The sequence below is a fragment of the Oryzias latipes genome, chromosome 6 (genome assembly GCF_053564925.1).
Source record: "Oryzias latipes strain Hd-rR chromosome 6, Olatipes_Hd-rR_3.1".
In the NCBI taxonomy this organism is placed as follows: Eukaryota; Metazoa; Chordata; class Actinopteri; order Beloniformes; family Adrianichthyidae; genus Oryzias; species Oryzias latipes.
In genome coordinates, this window is record NC_136242.1 from 5,314,625 (window position 1) to 5,340,460 (window position 25,836).

Sequence of the window (25,836 nt, forward strand, 5' to 3'; positions counted from 1 at the left end):
AAACCTCAGACACACATATGAGCAAACCCATTGATGTACAATTTAAAAAAAAAGGTTAGGGTACAATTTTATTGCTTCTCAATACATCTACCAATCAGCAGCCTTAAGCTGTCACCTAATGGATGCTTGGACTGGCCAATCAGATGCAAGATTATCAATGCTAGGAAATAAAAGAAAAGGTAGAAGATATCATCAGATTTTTCTGAAACTAATAATAATCAACACTTGTTTTTTTAGTTGCAATGTCCTAATGGACTACATCTTCATAATTCAGGTATCTTTCATTGTGTCTCCTTTGAGTTAAATCAAGGCCCAAGCAGCTGATAGAGAGAGATAGACTATAGCAGAGATAGACTCCTGATTGGTTGATTCATTGAAAAGCCAAAGAATTTACCTGTAGCTTGGGTTTTGTCATAGATCAATGCGCATCCTCGTTTGTGCGTGTGACGTTTCACACATTTTTACCGACGCTTGAGTTTTTTTTATAGATATGAAACAGTTTTACAGACGCACACATATCTTATTACAGGTACAAAACTTTACGATGGATGAATCATTTTTTTCAACAAGTGCAAAATATTTTTTACAGACACAAATCTCTTTATACAAGTACGAAACTTCTTACAGACGAACAAAACTTTTGCCACCAATCTGACGTCATACAGGTGGACCTGCATGTTAGTGTATGTGTGTGGGTACATAAAAGTGTGTCTGTGTCTTTGTGTGAGTGTATTTGGATGCCTGTGCTTGGGTGGTTGTGTGTTTGTCTTTGTGTTCTAGGACAGAGGGCACAGATTTGATTCCTGGTCTTTTCTTCTGCAGGACATCGAGGAGTTCAGCTTTGTCACCCAGCTGGCCGGCCTCACCGACCATCTGTCTGTGGCCACGCGGCTGGCCGTTTCTACGGGGGAGGAGGAGCCTTAGACTGAACCCTTCCTCCTGAACACTGCCATGGTGGACACACGGAGTGAGGGGCAGACAGAGCTGGTAGATCAGAGCAGGGAAGGAGAAAGAGACATCCTGCCACACAAACACCAAATCCAGCAGCAGAAGAAGCCCGGGGCTGCCCTGCCCCTCACTTCGGCCCCCCCCATCCAGAGGCTTCTTTTAGTGTGTTATGTAGCCAATGCTCTTCTTATATGATCTGTTTTAGTTGTAGTGTTTTCATGATTTTTTAAGGATCCTTTTCAGGGACAGGTTGTTGTCTTCACACCGACCATCTTTGTCTCCTGCTCCATTCAGGAAGGCTGTTGGTCGCACCCCTAACCCCCCCCCCCCCACACACACACACCCACACACACACACACACACACACTCAGTCCCAGGAACCTCAAAAAGTGTCTTTCTTTCTACAAAAAAAACCTTTCTTAGAGGAGGAAAAGAAAACTGTTTCTATTCAAGCCACGCCTCTTTTTATCGAGATCTAAAGGTCAGTTTGAAGCTGAATGTTTGTTATTCACAGCTGCACGATCTGTCAGCCATTACTGATTTTCAAAAGTAGAGAAGATGCATGATGGGAAATGGTGTAGGTTTGAAGCACTAAAACTGGCGAGGTTATTAGCATGAGCGCCCCCTACCTTCATGAACAACAGCATGCACAGAGACACTGCAGCACAAAATGATCATTCAACAGCTGTGAGGGAGCCAGCCTGGGGGGCATGAAGCTCAGGTTCTGGTTTAGGGACATGTGGAGGTGCCAAAGTGGGACAGAATCCGAGGAGCAGCACTTTAGCACCAGGGAATTAAGGAGAGAACTCCCACAAACACAGCAAATGAGTCCCACCGTGGCTTTAGGGTTCAAATACACAAAAAGTCAAATAACTGCCCTCTTTGAGGGCAGATCAGAGAGACAAGCCACTTCAGTTTTACCTTCAGAGAAGATAACCAGCCAAACAAACACTGGACGCCTGGATCTGGAAGACATCTGGACATGCTGCATTCGCCTTGTTTCTGTGGATAAAATCCACAGCAAGAGAAGGGACCGTTAGGCTCTTAGACTCTGTACTTCTGCGAAGACCAAGTTCCAGATGGATGTTTAGCCCGAAACTAAATGATGGGATGACTGAAGGGAATGTCTGACTGAAGCTGCAGAAGGAGTTTTCTCATCCAGGCTGATCTGATGAACCATCCAAGCATTTCTTTACTTTTCTTTAATTTTCTAGTATTTTCTTCCAAAAACACGTATGTCTTGCTTTGAATCAAGTTATAAGTCTCATGGGGCATGGTTTCAGGATTCCTGACTTCTGTGAACGCATCATAAAAAAACACATAGAATGAACAGACACAAGTGTTTTACTTTTATCTTTTTTTCATCATCAGCTGGTTATTTAATATTTTTAGAAATTAGATTTTCATGTTTTTGGTTCATAAAGCCTTCAAAGAACTAAAACGGGTCTGTTTGACCCATCAAGCTTCACAGCTTTAGGGTCAGGGATGAAAAAAGAGAACATCTTTGAGGGATTTTCTTCAATCTTGAGGGGTGCATCCCCTTGCTAGCATTACTTTCCAGAAGTTAGACAGGGACTCTAAGCTGAGGGGAAAGTTCTGGGAAACTCTTGGAGGTCCGTGTTCCAGTGAGACTCAACCATGGTGGAGAAACCACTCCACTTGAAACAAACACTAACAATGATGGATACATGCCAAGAACAAGTTCACCTGTGTCTCTGTCACTCATGTATTATATATTCTGCTTATGAATACGTTTTATATCTTTGCTTCACTGTGTCTTTTTTTTTTTACGATTCAAACATGTCTGAAAGTTTCCTTCAGGGTACGATGTCTGCAGGCTTGTCTTCTTCAGGAACTACATTTGGATGTTTCTCTGTTACATCAGTCCACCACGGGGGGGTCCTTTTATGGCTGGGTGTTTTTCGTGCAGCAGGCGTGAGCATGACCACTGTTTTTCTGAAACCAGAGTGGTCGAAAATGAGAACGTCCATTTTCAAGAGAAAACGCTCATCACAGAATCTTACTGAAATGGCACAAAAAACCCTGGCCTTTAACTGGAATGAAAAGGGGTCAAGGAGGAGTTTCTTGGCAATCACACCCCTTCCATTTAAAACGGACCTGGGAGAATCAGTCAATCAATCGATTTGAAGGTTTAATGAGAGGCCACCTACTATTGAGGCATCTGATTGGTCAGTTTTCTAATGCATTACCAAAAGAATTCCATGAGAAAAATGAGAATTATCAAGAAAATGTTAAAAAGATATCAGAACAAGAATGGTTATTCTGACCAATAGAATGACTGAGTAACAGCTGTTTATTTCTCTATAGAAGGCTATGGGATTTAGGCTTCTTGGAACCAGCAGGTACTTCCTGTTTGGAACGCCAGGGGAGAGGAGTCACCCAGTCCAGTTCTCATGTACAGTCAATGATTGCATCCAAATGTGGGGCCATGGTGCCAGATAAGAGAACGGTTTACATGGGAAAAGATGCCAAACAAAGTTTACAGAACATGGAAGACAGAAATGAAACCATCAGTGTTCTGGTTTGTGTATGGAGAGTCTTGACCCGACATAGCTCTTCTGTGCTCCAACCTCTTTTTTTGGGGGGGTTATGTTACCGTCATGTATAGGTCAGAGCTCCACTAACTGTACTACATGGCATAAAGCTCACTGATTGGCTTCTGCCTGGTGGTTTGTCTTTGGATTGGACTGTTCTTGCTGGCTGTAAAAAAAAATAGGATATATGAGATGGGTTACAAACCTTTATGAGTTTCTCACACACAGGAATGTTTTTCTCTTTTAGTTCCTTTCTTCTTGGGACTGTGACTTCCCTTTTTATAAGCTTTTGCCAAAGTCTTTTTTTAAAAATCTGAGAGTTCAGGTCACTGAAGAGCAGAAACCTGCAGACAGTCCATCCTGGTGTGCTTATGTGGAACAAATGTGATCGCTTCCACAATCTGCATGGTTTCACCACAGAAAAGTTCACTGATGGCACTCACATAGAAACAAAAGTCTGTTGATAAGCTGGGCCTTTTCACATTTGTCTCAAACCCTGAACAATTTTACAAACTTCTTACAAATAAAAGCCAAAACAGAAAACCTGACTGTTGTTTCAGGTAGACTTAACTTCTTTTTAAACAAATGACCAACCTGAGCGTTAGCATGAACATTAGCTGAAAAATGACCGCAAACACAAACATGAGCACCAACAGGAACATGAGCATTAAGATGAATTTGAGGACGGGCATTAACAAAACCTTAACCCTTTAATACCGGAGATGCCACCAGAGTGCCAAAGCAAATAACACGCTCTTCGCACTGCTATACAACACGTTACAAAGTAGTGTGAAGCTGCTTTTCTCCACCTCAGAATCAGTTGGTTTACGTTAATTGGATAAATAGTTGAAGAGTTACGGAGGTTCAAAGAACATCAAGACAAGGCTCTGGTGTTAAAGGATTAAACGTGAGTGTGAACATGGATATAGACGTGAACATAAATATAAACGTGTACTTGAACATGAGAATGAACGTAAACTTTAGCGTGAACATGAACATTAGCACGTAAGCATTAGCGTGAGGGTGAATGTGAACTTGAAAACTTGAAAACATCTGCTTGAACACAAATGTAAACATGAATTTGAGCATGAACATGAGGATTAGAATAAGTGTGAGCATTAGCGTGAACGTAAACATTAGCGCGAGTGTGAACATTATCGTGAGCATGAACATTGGCGTGAACGTGAACACTAGCATGAAGATTAGCGTGAGAGTGAACATTAGCGTAAACTTGAAAAAAAAAACATCTGCTTGAACACAAGTGTGAACATGAATTTGAACATGAACATTAGCGTGAACATTAGCATGAGCGTGAGCATTAGCATAAACATGAACACCAATCTGAATATGAACTTGAAAATGATTGTGAAGATGTGCTTGAACACAACCGTGAACATGAATTTGAAGATGAACTTTAGCGTGAGAGGAAAATTACCGTTTGCGTAAAAATTAGCGTGAGCATGAACATTTGCGTGAACGTGAATACTAGCATGAAGATTAGCGTGAGAGTGAAGATTAGCGTGAGAGTGAACATCAGCGTAAATGTAAACTTGAAAAAAAACATCTGCTTGAACACAAATTTGAGCATGAACATGAATTTGAGCATAAACGGGAACTTTAGCTGGATAATGAGCATAAAGTGTGATTGTGGACTTGAAAAAGAACGTGAGCATAAGCATGATTGTGAACATGTTCATGAGTACATCTATAAGCATGAACATGAGTATGAACAGGAGCATGCATTTAAACCTGCCAGAACATAAACAAGCTTGATTCTGAGCATTAAAACATGAACCTAAACATAAACACGACCATGAAAATTAGCCTAAACCTGAGAACATTGTGAACAAAAATGTGAACCTGAAAGCAGGCACCACGATGATTATGAACAGGAGCAAGGTTTCGCTAAAAATGAGCACAACCATAAACATAATTGCAAGCTTGATTGTGTCTGCAGTGATCTCCTACAAATGTCTACTTCAAGATAAACACCGATATCCAAGCACAGAAGTGTGAAAATCAGAGGAATGGAAGACAAAACATGAGAAAGTTTTACAAACACTATTTCTTAATGAGAAAGTATTTTTCTGCCTTAAAATACAAAAAACACAAAAGTATGTGAACTTCAGAAGGTTTTGCTGTAACATTCTTATAGCATATCCTTTGTCTCTTTGAAGGTCAGAACGAATTAATCTAAAAAAAAAATCCACATTTATTTGATGACTCATTATGAGACTGTAAGAACCTAAACTGAAGACAGACAACTTTGTATTTGTCAAATAAAAAAATGTGAACATTCAACTTGTGGCAATATTATTTTTTTAATTGTTTTTTTTGTTTTATGTGTGCAGGAGGTCCTTTGGAATAAATAAAGAATGTTTTCCATTAAAGAAGAAATGCAATCTCAGGAGATCCCATCACTTTCAGGGTGCATGATAAAGATGTGGGTTAAGTCTATTTTAAAAGCAATCAAAGCTCTGTCTTTTATGATGTACTTATGCAGGCGTGTCAGACTCCAGATCTCATGGGACGGCATCCTGCTGGTTTTTCAGAAATCTTGCCTTATCTTATCAATGACAGATTCAGTTGGATAATGTGTAGGACCTTAGCCACGGAGGACTGGAATTTGACACCTTTGACTCATGGCTCATGGCTAAGATCAAAAACCCTCCTTAAAGCATGGAAACCATTTTAAAATAGTGGGTTTCCCATTCAGCAGAATAAGAGAAAACAGCAAAAGCCATTTCAGAAAATTCTGAGGAAAAAGAAGGTGGTTAGAATGAGTAAAAGCAGCCACTGCCACACCTGGGGGAGAAGCGCCACCAGGCCCAAGGCTTCACCAACAGCTAACTGCTTCACCAGCAGAAACCAGGCTCAGACTTTAACTGCAGAAACAGAAACAAAAAATGCCACCCAAAGGGTCAAAGGCAGAAGCAAGCAAGTCCATGGCTCAGGTAAAAAAGTTGCTACACCTACAAAAAGAACTATTCACTGCATTGCTACATCAACACCAAGATAGCTTCAAAGGTTTTGTCAAAGTGATAATGGACTCAACAAATGCCAAATTAGACATGTTAACAAGAGAAGTGCAGGAAAGAAAAACAAGTGTAAAGTACACTCATGCTAAAGATGTGGATTAAATTAAAAAAAAAAACTGTGAAACAAGCCGAACAATGTAATACACTTCAGTCGGTTGTTTATAAAATGTCTGCTAGCTGTCACTGCAAGATGGAGTACCTGGAGGATCAATCCAGAATAAATAATCTTGTGGTCGATGACAGAAGAAAAAGTAAAGGAAATTTTCAAGAGGCAAAAAATGCACTTCCAGCAGAAAATAGAAATTGAAAGAGTACAAGGATGAAGAAAACCTGGAGGAGGAATTCCAAGATCTATGGTAATGAGGTTTCTCAGATATAAAGACAGAGACTCAGTCTTCCAACATACTAAGTCCCTTAAGCCTTGTGCTATCTTTGGTGACCCCACCCTTACATTGAGGTGTTCTCCCTACCATGACAAAGGTGGATAAAGGTGGAAAGATTTCATGTAATCCATGGACACCAGTGAAGATCACAAATCATTGAAGAAAAAAGGTTCAGAGCACTGTCTAGTGGGTCTAGATGACCCAACTCCCAATGGTAAAGTGCCTAGGATAGGGTTGAATGAAGGTTACACAGACCCAGTCAGAACAAAAAGGAAAGAACTGATGCCAGAATTAAAAGCTGCAAGGCAGAGAGGGAGATATTGCTTACCTACGTACGGAGGCCCTGAAGTGCAAATCACATTAACAAATCACTTGACACAAAGACATTTTTAAAATCACAACAACATTAAAAAAAATGTTAAAAAGCAGCATTACATTTTAGAAAACAAAGCAAAACCTCAGAAACCAAAACGCAAAAAACAAACATGAAAAAATGTTTTGGAAAACAAAATTAACTTCCAGCAAACAAAATAAAAATGTATAAAACTGAAAACATTTCAGATAACAAAGCAGGATGTTAAAAAATGAAAACATTTTAGAAAATAATATTAAATGTTAAAAAACATTTCAAAAAACAAAATGAAATGTTGAAAAAACGAAACACAATGAGATACCAGAAAAAGGTAGATACTATTAATCCTTAATTTTTTCATCTTAAAATCAAAAATGAAAAAACAAAAAACAATAGTTTTATTTGATCATCAACTTATAATCTACTATAGAAAAACAAATAGTTTTTTTCTGTTTTCCCTACTTTAAAAGTACATAAATTACTATGTTGATCCGAAAGCGAGCCCACACTTCCATGAACCGGGATGAGGGGGTCTTCCTGCTCTCCCATACCTGGAGCAACATCCTCCAGCAGCAAAGGAACATCAAGGGGCGAAGTCTCCTGTAGAAACTTTGACAGGCGACTCCGCGACATTTACTTCTCCTTTATTCTTGATCATTATTTATCCTTTAGTTCTCCATGCCTCTGTTTGGTGCAAAGTACTGTCATGTACTGTCCCTCGTTCCCACTCCCTTCTGTGGGAGTGGGAGTGATTCCAGATTCCAGTTGGCTCGCCTGTACTCCTGTACTTGGTCGTGGACCTTGACTCTGGCTCGTCTTGAGCCCCCAGCTCCATCTTGATGAAGCCCATCTGCTGGACTATTTAAACAGTAGTTGTAGGGTATATACGTTAATTCTTCTCTAAGAGTTCTGGCACATCGCATGTCTGTCCTGCGAGAGGATCCCCCCTTCATGTGGACACCCCTGAGTTTTCTCCTTTTTTTCCGGAATCCTTTTTTTCTCTTTTGTCCCTTACCTAGATGGAGGGTCTAAGGGCAGGGATGCCTAGTTTAACCAAGTCGGTTTATTTTATCAGATCCAAACATACTGTGAGGGTTCTGCTGGGAATGTCTGGCAGAGTCCTCTGTCAGGGAGTTCTTCAACTCACACATCTGAGGCTGGGGGCATTAAGTCCAAGTGGTCAATGTTTTCCACCACTATTGTCTTTGCTGCTGTATGGAGCTGTGGTCGCAAGGTGCCGAGGCAGCTGACAGGTACAGGCAGTCTAAGTGAGCTGCGGCCCACCCTGTTGCAGAGACAAAACCTTGGTCCTGGGAAGAGTTCAGTGAGACCAAGCTGAAGTCGCCAGTGTAATTAAACAGCTCTTCTGTAGCAAGGTGCTGGGGAAGAAGAAGTCCATCTCAAGAGCCTCAAGTTCTGGATGTTGTGGGACTGTCTTGGCTGACATGCCTATTCAGCATTGTTGGGGATAGGATCCCTAGACTGGTAGAATGGTCCTGTCATTCTCCTTTTGGAGAAAGGAAAGCAGAGGGTGTGTCCCAGAAGAGAGAGTTCAGCTGGTAGTCTAACCTCTGATTCAGTAACAATAGTTTACATTTGCTCAAATGTGCTTCTGTGTGTGCGCAAAGCTGCTGCCGCGAAACACGAGTGCGCTACAACTGCGCTCCGACTTTTGACAAATTACTTGCAAGACATTTGTTTCAAAACTGATCTGTGTCCGAAAATGGAACAAAGGGTGGAGGGGGGGTAAGAGGAGGGGGGAGACAACCAATCAGAGTGCAGGACTCAGAGGACTTGTAAAGTTAAAAGGTCTTCACAGATTCTGACTTCCGCCTCAATAACTCTTCTGATAAACGTTCAAATGTGACAGCAAGTGTCTCAATCTTTTTGTATTAACACAGAGAACTACAATTGCATTTTAAAAGAAAAAAAAAAATTTTTATGCCTTTTAATGAGAAATGTTCTCTTTAAGCTGTGAATGGAGACACAGCAGCAACACGGCTTCCTAGAGACAAACTCCATGAAAACACTATTTTGTAAAAAATAAATAATCTCTCAAAAATTAATAAATGTCTACATTGATATGAGCTGGCAATGAAGACTTGTCAGCATACTCAAGCTACAATAAACCTTTTGTGATAAAGTCCATCTGTGCTCGTGATTCGCGGGAGAAGCACATTTGAGCAGTTGTGATCACAGATTGGAGGTTGTAACGCTAAATGAACACATGCAAATGGGAATTTGTCAGTTGTAATTCTGTTTCTCAGACTTTACAGCAGAAGATTTTTACACACAGATGCAGATTTTTGCTGTGCAAGTTCTCACATTTTATTTTACAAGTTCTCACATCAGATTTACAAGCTCGTCCATTTTGACACATTTTTTCTTTCATATGAACGCCACATACTGTATAATTCTCTTGTATTACCATACTTGACCTATTGCTTAGACACTTGGGGATGTACATGCATTTTCCAAAAAAGAGCAGTAAGAATGACTCAGGAAGTAATTTATCGACATCACACTGATCAGTTATTTCTAAAATCAAAGATTCTAAAATGTTTTGAGCTGATAGAACACAGAATACTACAACTGATTTACATAGCAAGACATAATTTACTACCAGTACATTCACAATCGTTGTTTGCTGAAAGACTGGGAGGTTACAGTTTGAAGAAAGAAAATAATTTTGAGTACTGAAGGCACACACAACTAAAAATGGTAAATGGCGTATAATTATTTAGCGCTTTTCTTCCCTCTTCCAAAGGCCCAAAGCGCTTTACAGTCACAGTCACCCATGCACACACACATTCACACATATATGGATTTACGGAATGGAACAGTCTAAATGATTTGCTACGATTGAGAAACAGTTTAAACCACTTTAAGCAAAAAACACAAGATAATAGTTTTCAGTAAATATAGTTATGAAGGAGAATGATAAATCTAATTGAGTTGTACAGGTTGTTGTTTGTGTAGATGCTAGTTTATATGAATGAGTTACTGTGTTGTGTGTATTGTTTATTATTGGTCAGGATGACAGGGGTTGGGTGATGAAGGTCCCAGTGGAAAGAATTGACAGGGAAAGCATACAAATGGTAAATCTGGTATGTCTGTAAACATGTACGTGTTTGTGTGTAGATCTTTGTGTGTGTATGATTATGTGGGCAGATGTTGATGACAATGAAATGTATGTACCAGTAATGCTGATGTTGATTATACTGTATAAACTTAAGCTATACTGTTAGGGGAAGAATTAAAAAGGTTTTAACTTCTTCCTACTCCATTTTGAACTATATATTGATGTCATTTATTTTAATTTATAGTCTATATAAAATTTGCCTTTGTTGTTTTCTTTTGTTGTTTGTATTGTTTTCTGTGTATTGTTCATAATAAATTCACAAAAAAATGAATAAAAATAAAAAAATAAATAAAAATCAAAGCTTCTTCTGTTTGCGCCCGGTAGGAACAGGCCAGTCCAGAACAGCCTCTACCTTGTCCCATCCATCTGTAGGTGTAACTACATGGCAGAGGAACGTAGTGTGTGTGGTGCGGAATTCACACTTCTCTGCCTTGAAATACAGTTGGTTTTCTAGAAGGCGCTGGAGTGCGGCTCTGATGAGCTGCACGTGAGTCTCGAGATCTGGAGAGAAGATTAAAATATCATCCAGATACACAAACACAAATTTATTGATCATGTCTTTGAGCACGTCATTAATCAAACACTGAAAAACAGCAGGCTCATTGGTGAGTCCAAAAGGCATGACCAGATATTCAAAATGACTACAAGCTATGTTAAAGGCGGTCGTCCACTCATCCCCCTCCCTTATGCAGACCAGATGATATGCACTTCGGAGGTCCAATTTGTTGAAGATCTGGGCCCCTTTTAGCAGATCAAAGGGATTCTGTAAGAAAAGTAAAGGATAAGTGTTCTGAGCAATGATGTTATTTAACTCCCTGTATTCTATGCAAGGCTGCAAACCCCCGTCTCGATTCCCTACAAAGAAGAATCCTGCCCCAGCAGGAGATGAAGAGAGACGGATTATCTCTAGAGAGACTCTTAAGAGACTCTCCTGAATGTACTCCTCCATTGCCTCCTGCTCAGGACGAGACAGAGGATATGGGAGGTTGCGTCCCCGGTAGAAGGTCTGTGGCGCAGTCATAAGGACGATGGGGGGGGGGGGGGGGGGGGGGGGGTGTAGAGACTTGGCCCGAATTTTACTAAACACTGCACCAAGGTCATGATAAGCAGGAGGAACGGCGCTGAGATCCAGAGGTTCAGGAGGAGGTCTCTTCACTGATGTACGAACAGAGGCAGCAGTTAAAAGCTTTAGCAGACACAAAGAACTCCAGGACAACACACGTCCTGAAGTCCAGTCAATATAAGGTGTGTGGCGACATAACCAGGGAAAACCTATATTAATTGAGGTTTCAGTGAGTCCACTACATAAAACCTCATGAGTTCAGAGTGGTTTCCAGACACAGTCACCTCAATGTTCACAGTACGTGCTGTAACCGTATGAATAACGGCATTGGTTGAGAAGGGCGGGAGACAGAGCTTCAACAGGAATCTTAACTCTGCTTACTACCTCCTGTGAGATCAGGTCTCCATCTGAACCAGAGTCAATCAGAGTTTCAAGCTCCTCCTGACCTCCTTTATGTGCCACCGAGATCCTGGTAGGTGGTCGTGAGGGTGGAAAAAATGAAGAAACGCGGCTCACCAGTTCACTCCTGGCTGGTGAACCCTGCCGTTTCTCCGGGCAGTTGAGGATAAAGTGACCATGCTGACCACAGTACAAACACAGTCCTGCTCCCATACGGCGCCACCACTCTACAGGAGTTAGACGTCCCGAACCCCGCTGCATAGTCTTCAGGGAGGGAGTGGAATTCACTATAGAAGTCCAGTTGCTGGAACGGGGTGGTTGATCGATGCGCACCGCCAGATTGACCAGCTCCTCCAGATCCTCCGGAATCTCCCTCGCCGCCAGCTCGTCTTTGCGCACGCTGGAGATGCCCCGAAGAAAGACGTCCACCAGCTCTTCCTCCGACCAGCGGGTGTTGGCAGCCAGAATGTGGAAATCCACAGCGTAATTCGAGACGCTGCAAAGTCCTTGCTGGAGACGGAGAAGCTCCGACGCGGCAGCTCGATGGGGTGTGGTTGGATCAAACACCGTGAGAAGTTGGGTGGAAAACGCCCCGGAAGGAGCAGGACAGTTCAGCTCCGCGGGCCCACTGTGCCAACCCCCATCGCTTAGCTTGGCCCATCAAGAAGCTCAGAGCAAAAGCCCCTTGCTCTGTTTGGAGGGGAAATCTCTCAGATAAAAGTCAAAATGGAGGCGGCATGAGGTGAGAAAAACCTAGCAGTCCCTCCAAACGGTTCAGGATAACCCGGTTGGGTTTGTCTGAGAGGAGACAGAGGCGCCTGCTCCAGTCTAGAGAGACGATCATGGAGCTGCTGTACACCAGACATGCAGCTGCGCATCTCCTGAGTCAGACCCGACAGCTCAGCTCCTAGAAAACCTCCTTTAGCGGATGAACCAGTTAAGTCTCTGGAATGCAAGCTTCCCGCTGGGTTTCACATGGACGCAGTGTAATTGTAATGTTACGGCTCGTAACCAGAAAGAACCCAGGAGCAGGAAAAACTCGGATCCAAGGGTTTTGGAAAGCCAAAGGATTTAATAAATCAAAAATCCATCATACATGTGAGACACAACAAGGGGTATCGTCAGGACAAAACAGGACACTGCGACAACAAAAACCACAAAGAAATAAACCTAAATACCTAACCACACTAATGAGAAACTGAAAACAGCTGAGAGACCAGGTGAGTGCACAGGAGGGGGCAACCCAGCCGTAACCATGACAATCAAAAGATGATCAGAGAGGAACTTTAACAGTTTATGTTTAAGTTAAATATAAACATGAAGACAAAATATGCTGAATTTGGTTTTCAATTCAAAACGTATCACCAGTGCAAAATATTATCTTATATCGGCCATGGGTGTAATACTATCGGCCATAGGTGTCCAAAAAGTGATTGGAACTAACAATCATATAGAAAGGTCAGCTTCTGTGTTTTCAGTGGGATTTACATGAGTGTAAATTGTTGTTATGGGAGTGGGTCAAACAGCAGAGAATGCATAGAGATGTTTCTGCTTTCCTTCCACACCGTTTAACTGTAGATTTTTTTTTAAACGTGAAAATGATGCTAATAAACATGAATAGCAGTGAGTGTGAGTGGAAGTGTGAGTGGAACAAACAGAGTGATGTCAAATCCTCCGCTATATTGTTCTAGAGTGTTCACGTTTGTGGAAACTGGAGCTGCACTTCCCGTTTTCTCCTGCCGTCATGAAACCACGTCATCATGGTCTGACTGACTTCATAGCTAAATTTTCTCTTGTAGTTACTGAGAACAAATCTTTTTTTGTTTGCTCTGAAGGTCAAATTCTGCAGAAGTGAAAGAGGTTTGGGTCCTTCTGCTTTTGAAGAAAGGGGAAAGTCTCTAAAAACAAGCATCATCAGTCAAGTCAGGAGAAAGCCCACCCACCCTTCCTGAAGCTTTTGGCAAATTAACCTTTATAAAAAACACTTTATTAGTTTACAGATCATTTAAGTTAGTGATGGCTACCGTTGTCTACAGTGATGCTTCTTAAAACAAACACTCAAAATTCAAAACTCCTGTATGAATTTAGCTGACTTTTGATGCAGATCTTCCATCTATCCATTTTGTAAAACTGTATCTCTTTCAGGGTCATGGGGATGCTGGAGGCTGTCCCAGCCTCTATGGGCAACAGGTCACACACACCCACACACACACACACCCACACACCCACACACACACACAAACATACAGTAATATTGCCAGTTAGACCATGTCTTGTTAGAATCAATGCAGAGATTTTAATCAATGTTTTTATCACATGTAGACTCAACTATTGCAAAACTCTTTGGTCAACAACTTCTAGCTTGTCCAGAATTCAGCTTGATTGGTTGGTTGGTTGGTCGGTTGGTCGGTTGGTCGGTTGGTCGGTTGGTCGGTGGGTCAATCGATCGATCGATCGATTGATCAATTGATTGATTGATTTTACAGCCTTTTAAAACTCATAAAGGAAAACTGGCTGAAGTACTAAACATTAAAACGTGTAAAACTCAACATTAAATTCCAGAAAGACGACAACGACAGAACCAACAATAAATTAAAGGTTAAATCCTAATGATGTTCTCTCCCAGCAGGCTTAAATTTCACATTTTAACATGAGTTTTTGAGGTTAACTGTGACGGGGCAGCTGATCTTTATCAGCAGCTCATTCAAGACTTTAGGACCAAAGACGAAGATGGCGTGGTCACCCCTCAGTGTGTCTTTGATCTCAAAGACTGATCAGGAATGTGATGGGGTACGTGCAGGTCCAATTGTAAAACCCTTTAAAAAACACTTTAAATGGATTTTATGAAAAACAGAGCCAGTGCAGGAAGACCGGACTAGTGTGATGTGCTCTCTTTTGTGGGGGCAGCTTTTTGCACCATCTGGACCACAACACACTAGTGAACTTGTAAAGCGTAAATGAGTCTTTAGTATACCATAACAGCAGAGTTCTGACCTGCAGAAACCTTGACCTCAACTTTCACCGTCGCTGATATCAGCTGAAGAAGGATATGGACCTGAATCTAATGTCTGCAGACATAACATCGAAGAGAACTATAAACTCTGTTTAAACCCAGAAGTACGGCTGTTATCAGTAAAAGAAGAAATGCCAACCTTGGACAATCGACAGTTATGGACCCTTTTTACTTTTCCCCTACAGCATTACTTTATTATAAAAAAAAAAAAAAGTAAAACAAATGATTAATCACTTATTGAAAATTGTTAATTTGATTGACTTTTAATGATATTACTTCACTTTCTCCAAAAATTGATAAATTGATTCAAAAATCTTTCCTAATGTAGCATAATTTTGCATATGGTTTTAACTTTTGATACTTGATGAATTTTTGCTATGAAAATTCCTGAAACAGTGTTGTCTATTTTACTGATATAGTCCATCCATCCATCTTCCTCCGCTTATCCGGGACCGGGTCGCGGGGGCAGCAGACTGAGCAGAGATGCCCAGACTTCCCTCACCCCAGCCACTTCCTCCAGCTCCTCTGGGGGGCCCCCGAGACGTTCCCAGGCCAGCCGAGAGACGTAGTCTCTCCAGCGTGTCCTGGGTCTTCCCCGGGGCCTCCGCCCAGTGGGACATGCCCGGAACACCTCTCCAGGGAGGCGTCCAGGAGGCATCCGAACTAGATGCCCGAGCCACCTCAACTGGCTCCTTTCGATGTGGAGGACAAGCGGTTCTACTCCGAGCTCTCCGCGGGTGACCGAGCTTCTCCCCCTATCTCTAAGGGAGCGCCCAGCCACCCTACGGAGGAAGCTCATTTCAGCCGCTTGTATTCGGGACCTCGTTCTTTCGGTCATGACCCATAGCTCATGACCATAGGTGAGTACTGGAACGTAGATCGACCGGTAAATTGAGAGCTTTGCTTTTCGGCTCAGCTCTCTCTTCACCACGACGGACCGATAGAGCGACCGCATAACTACGGACGCTGCTCCGATCCGCCTGTCAATCTCACGCTCCGATTTTCCCTCACTCGTGAACAAGACCCCAAGATATTTAAACTCCTCCATCTGGGGCAAGGACACTCCACCGACCGAGAGATGGCAAACTACCTTTCTCCGGTCAAGGACCATGGCCTCAGATTTAGCGGTGCTGACCCTCATCCCAGCCGCTTCACACTCGGCCGCAAACCGCCCCAATGCACGCTGGAGGTCCCGGTTCGATGAAGCCAACAGGACAACATCATCTGCAAAAAGCAGAGAGGAAATCCTGTGGTCCCCAAACCAGATCCCTTCCGGCCCCTGGCTGCGCCTAGAAATTCTGTCCATAAAAACTATGAACAGAACCGGTGATAGAGGGCAGCCCTGCCGGAGTCCAACGTGGACCGGGAACAGGTCTGACTTACTGCCGGCTATGCGGACCAAGCTCCTACTCCGGTCATACAGAGACCGGACAGCCCTCAGTAAGGCTCCCCGGACCCCATACTCCCAGAGCACCCCCCACAGGATGCCACGGGGGACGCGGTCGAACGCCTTCTCCAAATCCACAAAACACATATGGACTGGATGGGCGAACTCCCACAAACCCTCCAGCACCCTAGATAGGGTGTAGAGCTGGTCCACTGTTCCACGACCAGGACGGAAACCGCACTGTTGTTCCTGAATCCGAGGTTCGACTATCGGACGGACTCTCCTCTCCAGTACCCTGGCATAGACTTTCCCAGGGAGGCTGAGGAGTGTAATTCCCCTATGGTTGGAACACACCCTCCGGTCCCCCTTCTTAAAGAGGGGAACCACCACCCCTGTCTGCCAGTCCAGTGGTACGGTTCCCGACCGCCACGCGATGCTGCAGAGACGTGTCAGCCAAGACACTCCCACAGCATCCAGAGACTTGAGGTGCTCAGGGCGGACTTCATCCACCCCCGGGGCCTTGCCACCGAGGAGCTCGTTGACTACCTCAGTGACTTCAGCCCGGGTAATGGACAGCCCCACCCCAAAATCCTCACTCTCCACTTCTTCAAAAGAAGGCGTGTCAGTGGGATTGAGGAGATCCTCGAAGTACTCCTTCCACCGCCCGACAATGTCCCCAGTCGAAGTCAACAGCTCCCCACCTGCACTGAAAACGGTGCCTGTGGAGAACTGCTTTCCCCTCCTGAGTCGTCGGATGGTTTGCCAGAATTTCTTCGAGGCCAACCGATAGTCCTTCTCCATGGCCTCACCGAACTCCTCCCAGGACCGAGTTTTCGCCTCCGCAACAGTCCGGGCCGCAGCTCGCTTAGACTGCCGGTACCTGTCAGCTGCCTCTGGAGTCCCGCAGGCCAGCCAGGCCTGGTAGGACTCCTTCTTCAGCTTGACGGCATCCCTTACTTCCGGTGTCCACCACCGGGTTCTGGGGTTACCGCCGCGACAGGCACCAGAGACCTTGCGACCACAGCTCCGAGCAGCAGCAGAGACAATGGAGGTGGAAAACATGGTCCACTCGGACTCAATGTCCCCAACCTCCCCCGGTACCTGTTTGAAGTTCTCCCGGATGTGGGAGTTAAAGACTTCCCTGACGGAGGGCTCAGCCAGACGTTCCCAGCAGACCCTCACAGTACGTTTGGGTCTTCCAAGTCTTTCCGGCCTCCTTCCCCGCCAGCGAATCCAACTCACCACCAGGTAGTGATCGGTGGACAGCTCCGCCCCTCTCTTCACCCGAGTGTCCAAGACACAGGGCCGAAGGTCACCTGAAACAACTACAAAGTCGATCATTGACCTCCTGCCTAGGGCGTCCTGATGCCAGGTGTACTGATGGACACCCTTGTGCTCGAACATGGTGTTCGTTATGGACAAACTATGACGAGCACAGAAGTCCAATAACAAAAACTGATATAGTATTATGTTTTATTCATATGAATGGCTTTTATAAGTAACATAATCTGCATATATTTCAGATGACTGATCTGCATTTGCCATGTTGATTTCTAAAATAGTTATTTTTGACGTAATACTTAAGTAATTCATCTTTGTCATGTGCTTCATCGATATCTTGTGATTTTTAATTCTGTCTGGTAAAAACTGGGAACCGGATATTGATAAATCATGTAATAAAATGGTTTTAGTATAACGGGGTGGGATTATATAAGTTCGCTTCCTTCCACTCCCTTTCAAGCAATGTATAACTGATGATTATATTGCTGTTGTGTATTATTTGTACTTAATTGCTTGAAATAAACCATTTCAAATCAAAATCAAAATCAAAACATGGCCAGAAATAACTCAAATGATACAACAGTTTCAGTAGAAAGACATTGGATTTTACTTTTTCAGAATCAGAAATACTTTATTGATCCCACACGTGGGAAATTTGTTCGTTACCATAACAACTGACAGGAAAAAAAGAGTAAGAATAATATAAATAAAAATAAAAAAATCTCCACTCCATCTTGAAAAACATCTAAAAATGTTCCTGAAAAAGTAGTTGCCAACCGACTTTCCTTTTTTCTAACCTACAACTGTTTATAAGATGACCCTTCAGGCCTGGCAGGAGTTCTTGTAACATTACTGACGCCACTCTGGCTAAAACAATCAGTGATGTCTTCCTGGCTGCAGACACATCTATCCGCTCCATCTCCAGATATCACATAACGTCCACAGAATGTTTTGGGTTTTTAAAAAAAAAAAACGTTTTACTCCACTGAAGTACTTTCTTATTTAAATTAATCAATTCAACTAAACAGACAGTCAGATTATTTGGTTCATTAAGATGAAACCAAAAGAACTTGCTGCCTCGTGTAAACCAAATTCTTCATTTGAATTCACTTTTCTCACCTTCTCTCACTCCTCCAACTGCCAGGGGAGATAAATCAACCATGCAGAAAAAAGTCTGATAGAGAAACGGATATGAGTCAGAAAACCCTAGAGAGTGCCACAAACATGTTTTTTTTCTCTGATAACATGAATCTGAATCAGAAACCTTTTGACTTTGCTCTTCAGTCCAGTGAACATGAACTGTTCAGCTGTGGAGCTTTTTTCCCCCCAACCACAGGTGGTTTTAGTCAGAAGTAAAGTCCAGTCATCGGGAGCTTCCTCTGGCTCACGAGGGTTCCTCTTCCTCACAGTGCAGCATTCTTCTGCAGCTCGTGGGGATTCAGTTTGTCCACAATAATTCATTATCTTAATAGGAAGTCCCAATGACAGAGCGGCTGATCTGGAAGGTTTGGACTTTTACAGCCAAGTGACGATTTGGATGGAACTACCGCAATGGTTTTAGGCTTTGTTTATGATTAGGACTCTGTGTGCATGACGCCACAATCACAGCCACAACAAGGTTTCACATGATGTGCAATTATACACACAATGGATGGTTACAGAGAATTTTGCAGCACAGGGGAAAACAGACAGCAAACCACCGCAACCCGTCACTGACCCATTCCTAAATGGTTCTATTGTGTCGAGTGCCACAAAAACCACAAAACACACTACAGACTCGAAGTCTTAAGTTTTTACACAGAATAATTACATCTCAGTGCACTCAAAAATTAGATTTTGTTTTAATAATAAATGTTAACTCTTTTTTCTATAGAATTGTTGCTGAAAATGTTTCATTGTTTAGTGTTGTTACTACCACTTGTGTTTCAATTCTACATTATCTTCAGAAGCAATTTTGTTTTGTTTTTTACTAAAAGACTCCTGTGTTCTGTGACATCTGTTAAAGTTAAAATTCTAACTTAGAAGTTTAAAGGAGGAATTAAACATTTAACTAATGTAATCTTTTGTGCGTCGTCATCTCTTGGGTCCAGTTTTGCCGTTGCATAATTCTTAAGTTAAGTCTCCAGTCCAGCTGCTCAGGCCTGGATACCGCCTTTCCCGGTGAACGGGGAAAATTTAATGCCGACGTGTTAATGCAGAAATATTAAAATTATTGTTGACGTGTTAACAATGACTGTCAGGAAGTGGAAGTGTAGGACCCAATATGCAGTTAACCAGGTGTGGTGGCTTTGATATTTATTAAAATAAACTAGAACATGACAAGACAAAGGGACCAATTAAACCGGTGACGAAGAAGATGACCTGACAATAAAGAGCTGAAAACCAGACACGTGAATAAACTGAGGGCTAAAAACTAACCTGATGACGGCTGCAAATCATAACAAACATGAAACTGGGGTGACTGACAAAAAGGGACAGTTCAAATATCATATCTGAAAAAACTAAACCATCCTCATGCTGACATGTTGATGTTGACAAGGTAATGTTTACATGTTAACTTTGACATGATAAGTTAACATGTTAATACTGATATATCAATGTTGAAGTTTTAATATTAAACTCCCATTATCTGTCACACACACACCTAGGTGTTTAAAATTTGTTCTCCACATTTGACCCATCTCCTGAGGGACACAGCTGCACTCGGGAACCATTTGGTGATTTAACCCCCCAATCCAACCCCTTAATGCTGAGTGTCAAGCAGGGAGGCACTGGGTCTTTGGTATGACTCAGCCTGGTTTTGAGCTCTTGAACTTCCAATCACAGGGTGGACACTCTTCCACAAGGCCACAGAGCTGGCATGACCAGATGCCAACATGAGATTTTGCATTACCATGTCAAAATTTCATGTTAATTTGACATGGTAATGCTGACACTTTCTTCTCTCTCTTTCAAACATGGAAGCAGGTTTTATTAATTAGAGGAATTGATTACTGTAATTACCTTCTGTGATCTTGTAAAAATAACCTCAAGAACCTTAAAACTGCTGGAGAACTCTCAAGGACAGGTACTAACCAAGTCTAGGAAGTGGTCTTATTTTACACAGATTTTAGGATCACTGCAAAGTTTTCCATTTCCTGTAGGGTTGAATTTAAAGTTCCACTCCACCCATTGTCTTTTTCTTTTGTTAAATCATTCCCAGTAGTCTTTTTTAATAAAAATTATGCAGTTTTTAGCCAAAATAAAAAACCTGTGTCCGTTTCTAGGTCATAGTTTCTGCAGAGCAGCTGGAGCTCATCTGTAATTCACCTCTGAGTTATAGGTGGGACTGCTAGCATGGAGCTAACTCTCCGCTGATTTAATAACAATGACAGACTGGATTTATCTGCGCTTTTCCATCCATCCACTCCTCATTCATACTTGGTGATGGTAACTACTAATGTAGCCTCAGCTGCCCTGGGGCAGACTGACACAGTAGCTTGACACAGGCTGCCAGTTGGCGCCTACGGCCCCTCTGACCATCACCGGGACATTAATGCGCATCCACACACCAGTGGGGCAACACTGGAGGCAGGGAGGGTGAAGTGTCTTGCCCAAGGACACACCGACAGTTGACTGGGGGCAGCAGGGATTGAACCGATCATTGACTGTCCTGTCCAACCGCCTGAACCACTTGCCACCCGTCATGCTTTGTTTACACTTTCTCCCGCTAGCTTACTGCCCCTTATACCCCCGAGCTAATATTAGCGGTGCAACAAAAACAGCAAGCAATATCTGAAATATCCAGCCGTACAGTTTAGATCCAGATTCCAGCTCAGACGAGGAAAGCAAAGACGTTCATGGGTCTATTTGTCAATGAGTGGATGGTCAGAACGGAGCAGAGCTGGGGACTTTTGCCCACCCATTGCAGTTGCTGTGCCATAACCTAAGCTTTTTTAAACCGCTGATTTTCCATCTGCTCCTGATCCAACATGACTTGAATAAGAAATACTCAGAGATGCAGTTTGAATTTTAATTGTATTAATATACGTCCGTCAGCAAGAGAAAAACACCAAAAACATCATTTTCATTGGAGTGGGTCTTGAAGTTTCTGTTTATGGCTTTTAATCGCCTCAAGTTGTCTTCCTTCTTAAGTTTCTGAACACTTGTAGATGTTAAAATCTTTCAACTCTAATCTGCCAGCCATCCCATCAGTTCATACCAAACCCTACACTGAACCATCTTTTCTGCACTTTTGCTCCACGTTTATTATAACAGTCTGTCAGAAGAAACTCGGCTTAAGATCCAACTTTTTCCTTTGTCTTTTAGCACGTACTAGTCTGAACTCACTTTATATGTTTTGGTTTTCACTTTTATGTGTTTGCAGAGCTGTTTGACTGGATTTGTGTGTGTTTGGTAGATGTTACAACAATGTGAACTTCCTTTTTTGTTTTAGGGAAATGAAACAGACTGAACTCTCTATTGATGCAGCCTTTCCCCCACCCCCTCCGAAAAAATCCCACACCTGGTAAATCCCCGCAGCAAACGTTTGACACGTCTAGACTCCTGACTGGGACGCCCCCGCTCCCCACGCCCACCCAGCTTTCACTGTATAAAGATGGAGGCAGATGGAGGAGCATCCACATCAGATCTCTAGAGCCAAAGTGACCCTTTCCTACCTTGTGACCCTGTCAGGATGGCTGCTGCTCGTTTCTGTCTGCCTGTGCTGGTCCTCATGCTGGCCGTTCTGGCTCTGACCCACGGTGAGTCAATCCTTTTGAATGTTTTACAAGAATGTTTTCAGATGCTTGACCCAAACGATGGAAGAGTCTTCAGGGGAAAAAAACGCACAACGACATTCTAAACCTTCAAAACTGCTCATGTCATAATATTGTTAGTATTGTATTTTGCATTTAAAATTGCGTTTGCAAAAAGAAACGTTTTTTTTAAGGCAAATCAGAATAATTTCACAAAAATCTGGTTTTAATGATTCATTAGACTTTAACTTAATGTTAAAGTTAAAATCACAGCCATAAGAGGAATAATGATCATTTCTAGCAAAACCAAATGCTTCTGTTATTTTAAAAAAAGCTGTGGAAGTTACAGTTTTTTACATACATATGATTTAAAAAGAAAAGTGTTGTCAACGTTTCTGATGAGAGTTTGAACATTTTTGTGCTTACAGGTATGCGGGGTGCCGGCCCAAAGAAATGCTGCTTCCGCTTCAATGAGACCCCCATGGAAAAGGAAAATGTGGTGGCTTACATGAAGACCAGCCAGCGTTGCTCCAGGCCTGCTGTCCTGTAAGTATGCCCCCCCCCCCCCCCCCCCCCCCCCCAGTCGGAATCCGATCTCATGGGAAGGAGGCACTGATTTGTTTCAAGAAGAGAACAAAGTAATCAAGAAAAAGGAAAGTGTGAGAATGTTTTTGCTGTAGAAGCATTTTCACATTAGAGACCCACTCTGAAAATAGGGTTTAACATGTCTTAAGGCATTTTTCTCATGGTGGAGGACATGTAAAGAAAGTTTAGCGTTTTGCCCAAAAGTATTTCTTTATTGAATATTGATGTGAATCAGGAGCAAATGAAATAATGCTGTTTGATAAAGCTTGTATGTGTGAAGCTACAATCGGCAGGCCACAAACTACCTGCTCTGCTCCATTCTGATGCATTTACAGTCTGACACATAGATCCATGAACGCCTTTGTTTCCTCGTCTGAGCTGGAATCTGGATCAGAACTGTACAGCTGGAAAGCTCCAATATTGCTCACCATTTTTGTAGCACTGCTAATGGGTGTAAGGGAATGTAAGCTAGCAGGAGAACGTGTAAACAGGTGGATGATAGTGAACTTATGCTGCTCTGCAGAAACTATGTCCTAGAAAACAACACACACACTACAAAAAATGAAACCACCAAAACTCAAAAAATTTGTATTGCTCGAAAAAGTAACCCAAAAATATATCCCAGCATAAATAACCCAAGAATTAGGCCAAAGAAATAACCCAAGAGTTTGCAGAGTGCAGGTTTTTGATGGTGGCTAAAAACATCATAATCATCCTTAAAAGACCACTAGTGAAAATAGATCTCAAGAAGATCGGATGGGGGCTTTAAGCAAACAGGGATTGTCATCAATGCTGTCGTTGCTGAACCTGCGCCCCCCCTCTGACTCTGTTTCTGCCTCCATCAGGCTGAAGACAGCGGCCGGCCGTCAGCTGTGCGTCAGACCCTCAGCCCCCTGGGTAAAAGAGGTCATCAGCTACCTGGATACTATGGAACAGTCCTCCAGTATGTAAGGATGGAAGCAACAGGAGAGCCCCCCCCAGCAGCTCTCCCAATGCCTGCTGCACACTCAGAGCTACTGAGTTTTTTTGACATCTCTGTTTGAGTATTTTGGGTTTTCTTCGATTTTCTGAAAACAGCTTATTTAATTCAACACTTTGACCGGCAACACTGTGAACGGCTGTAATCTGACCCGGGGGGGGGGGGGGCCCCCCTCTACCACAAGGAAGGAGGGCGCCAGCTCCTCGTCAGCAGAGAATAAGCTATAAACTACAGAACAGTTTGACCTGGAATTGTTTTTATTTTTCTACATATTTGAAGTCATTGTTTCAAAGAATATGAATTTCCAAGATTCTTTCAATCTTGATCTGAAACTTTGATTTTTATTTTATTATATTTCAAACATTGAATTTCTATTTGTCTTCATTTTAGCCTGTAACTGTCTGAGTCTGCAATTGTTGTAAAAGGAAACAGAAAAGTTTTCTGAAAATAAACTGCTTTTGTTTGAGATCAAATGGATTTAACTGAGATTTTTTTTGCTGAATGTCAGAACAATCAGAAAAAGACAGGAATAAATAATCTGAAGGACAGCACTGACGTTCATAGAAGCAGCTTTCTTCTAGTGTGTTCCAGCTGCCAATATTAAGCAAACGTCATCCTCTGATCCACATGTGTCAAACTCAGGCCCGCCAGGCAAATTTGGCCCGCAGTGTATTTATAATTGCCCCACAAGATCATATCAAATGTGCATCAGAGCTGTATGTACTTTGCCGCTAATACTACAAATCCCACAATGCTTTGCTTGTATGTTGGCAGGCAGTCAAAAGAGGAAAGTGCTCCTTTTTTCTGTTGACAGTCCTTGACAGCCATGTTCCAGTCACATGGGACAAATTCATTTCACCCTCCAAAAAAATGGCCAAATGAAAGATGGACATCAGGAGCTTTTTGAGGTTGGCCCGTGACTTTACTTCACAGCTTAACAGCCACTGTGAATTTGAGTTTGGACGCTCTGATCTATCTGCTGACTGCTCATTAGGAGATGGTTTGAGGATCCGTTTTTATTTTCTCCAATAAAACTGAAACTCCCCGAATATAACCATGGTGTGACATCACGCTTTACCTATGACACCCCCCCCCCCATGAACATGGACTACTTCACTTTCTCCGTGCTGCTTCTGCTTATTGGTTTCTACTTTGTGCAGTTTTAGCTCAGGAGCTGTTTTTAGATCTAACACGTATTTCAGCAAAGATGTCTCGCTTTGTGGTCAGACCAGATCAACAAATGCTGCCAGACACGTGCACTCATAGGGGTGCTGGAACATCTGCCCTTTTTGCCTCATAATGAGAAGTGCCCTAATGCCCTCTGGGTTTTTTTGGTCATTTTCTAAACCCGTTTTGTCCCTTTTCTGAGCCTATTCCGCTGAAGGTACCGTAACCATTCAGCCTGCAATAACCTTTCTGGGTCCTTTTGACTGAGGATAACGTCACACTACGGTAGCCCCACTTGGACAAACTACGTAGCGTGGAGATCTGCTTGGACTCTACATATTTTCATTTTCACGTTTCCTTTTGTAACTTAAGTTCTTTTCTTTCATTAGTTGTGTCTAACATCATTCTTTATAGTGTTTATAGAGAGATTTTGCCACAACCCACTTTGTAAAAAGATCTGTGTCTGTTAGAATGAACCTGCTGCTCCACAGAGAGAACCGTGTCTCTGATCAGAGCAGCTGGAGTCAGGCAGGGGACATCCTGGACAGTCCGCCACAAATCACAGACCTATGCACACTCACATTCACACCTAGGGACAATTTAGAACCTAACCTAACATGCGTTTTAACCTATGAAGCATGTATTTGGACGGTGGGAGGAAGCCGGAGAAAACCCATGTGGTGGAAGTTGGTTTGCCTTTATCCCAAATTTAGTGCCTGGTTTGGTTTTGTTTTATATCCTGTGTGCTGTGATGTTTCAGTTTGCTGTGCTTTTAACTCTTTTAACCCTTGTGCTGTCCTAGGCACTT

General features: G+C 42.6%; 2 protein-coding genes across 2 annotated transcripts in view; both read left to right on the forward strand.

Annotated features, from left to right (window-relative positions):
- smpd3 (sphingomyelin phosphodiesterase 3) overlaps window positions 1-5,804 on the forward strand; it is a 63,505-nt gene extending 57,701 nt beyond the window's left edge. The window contains exon 10 of the mRNA XM_011472858.4: window positions 823-5,804. Coding sequence (XP_011471160.1) covers window positions 823-924 — 102 coding nt within the window. The 3' untranslated portion in view covers window positions 925-5,804. The remainder of the gene's footprint in view (window positions 1-822) is intronic.
- A 16,340-nt stretch (window positions 5,805-22,144) lies between these two features.
- Window positions 22,145-23,998, forward strand: ccl35.1 (chemokine (C-C motif) ligand 35, duplicate 1). The gene is made up of 3 exons (XM_004086255.5): window positions 22,145-22,303; window positions 22,726-22,843; window positions 23,728-23,998. The coding sequence occupies exons 1-3, from the start codon at window positions 22,237-22,239 to the stop codon at window positions 23,831-23,833; spliced, it is 291 nt and encodes a 96-aa protein (XP_004086303.1). The 5' UTR covers window positions 22,145-22,236; the 3' UTR covers window positions 23,834-23,998.
- The last annotated feature ends 1,838 nt before the right edge of the window (window positions 23,999-25,836 follow it).

Bases quoted from the DNA above. Each gene is read 5' to 3' on its own strand.
- ccl35.1 (XM_004086255.5), top strand. From the start codon at position 22,237: ATGGCTGCTGCTCGTTTCTGTCTGCCTGTGCTGGTCCTCATGCTGGCC. The intron at 22,304-22,725 runs GTGAGTCAATCC...TTGTGCTTACAG, and splicing joins CGTTCTGGCTCTGACCCACG to GTATGCGGGGTGCCGGCCCA. The intron at 22,844-23,727 runs GTAAGTATGCCC...TGCCTCCATCAG, and splicing joins TGCTCCAGGCCTGCTGTCCT to GCTGAAGACAGCGGCCGGCC.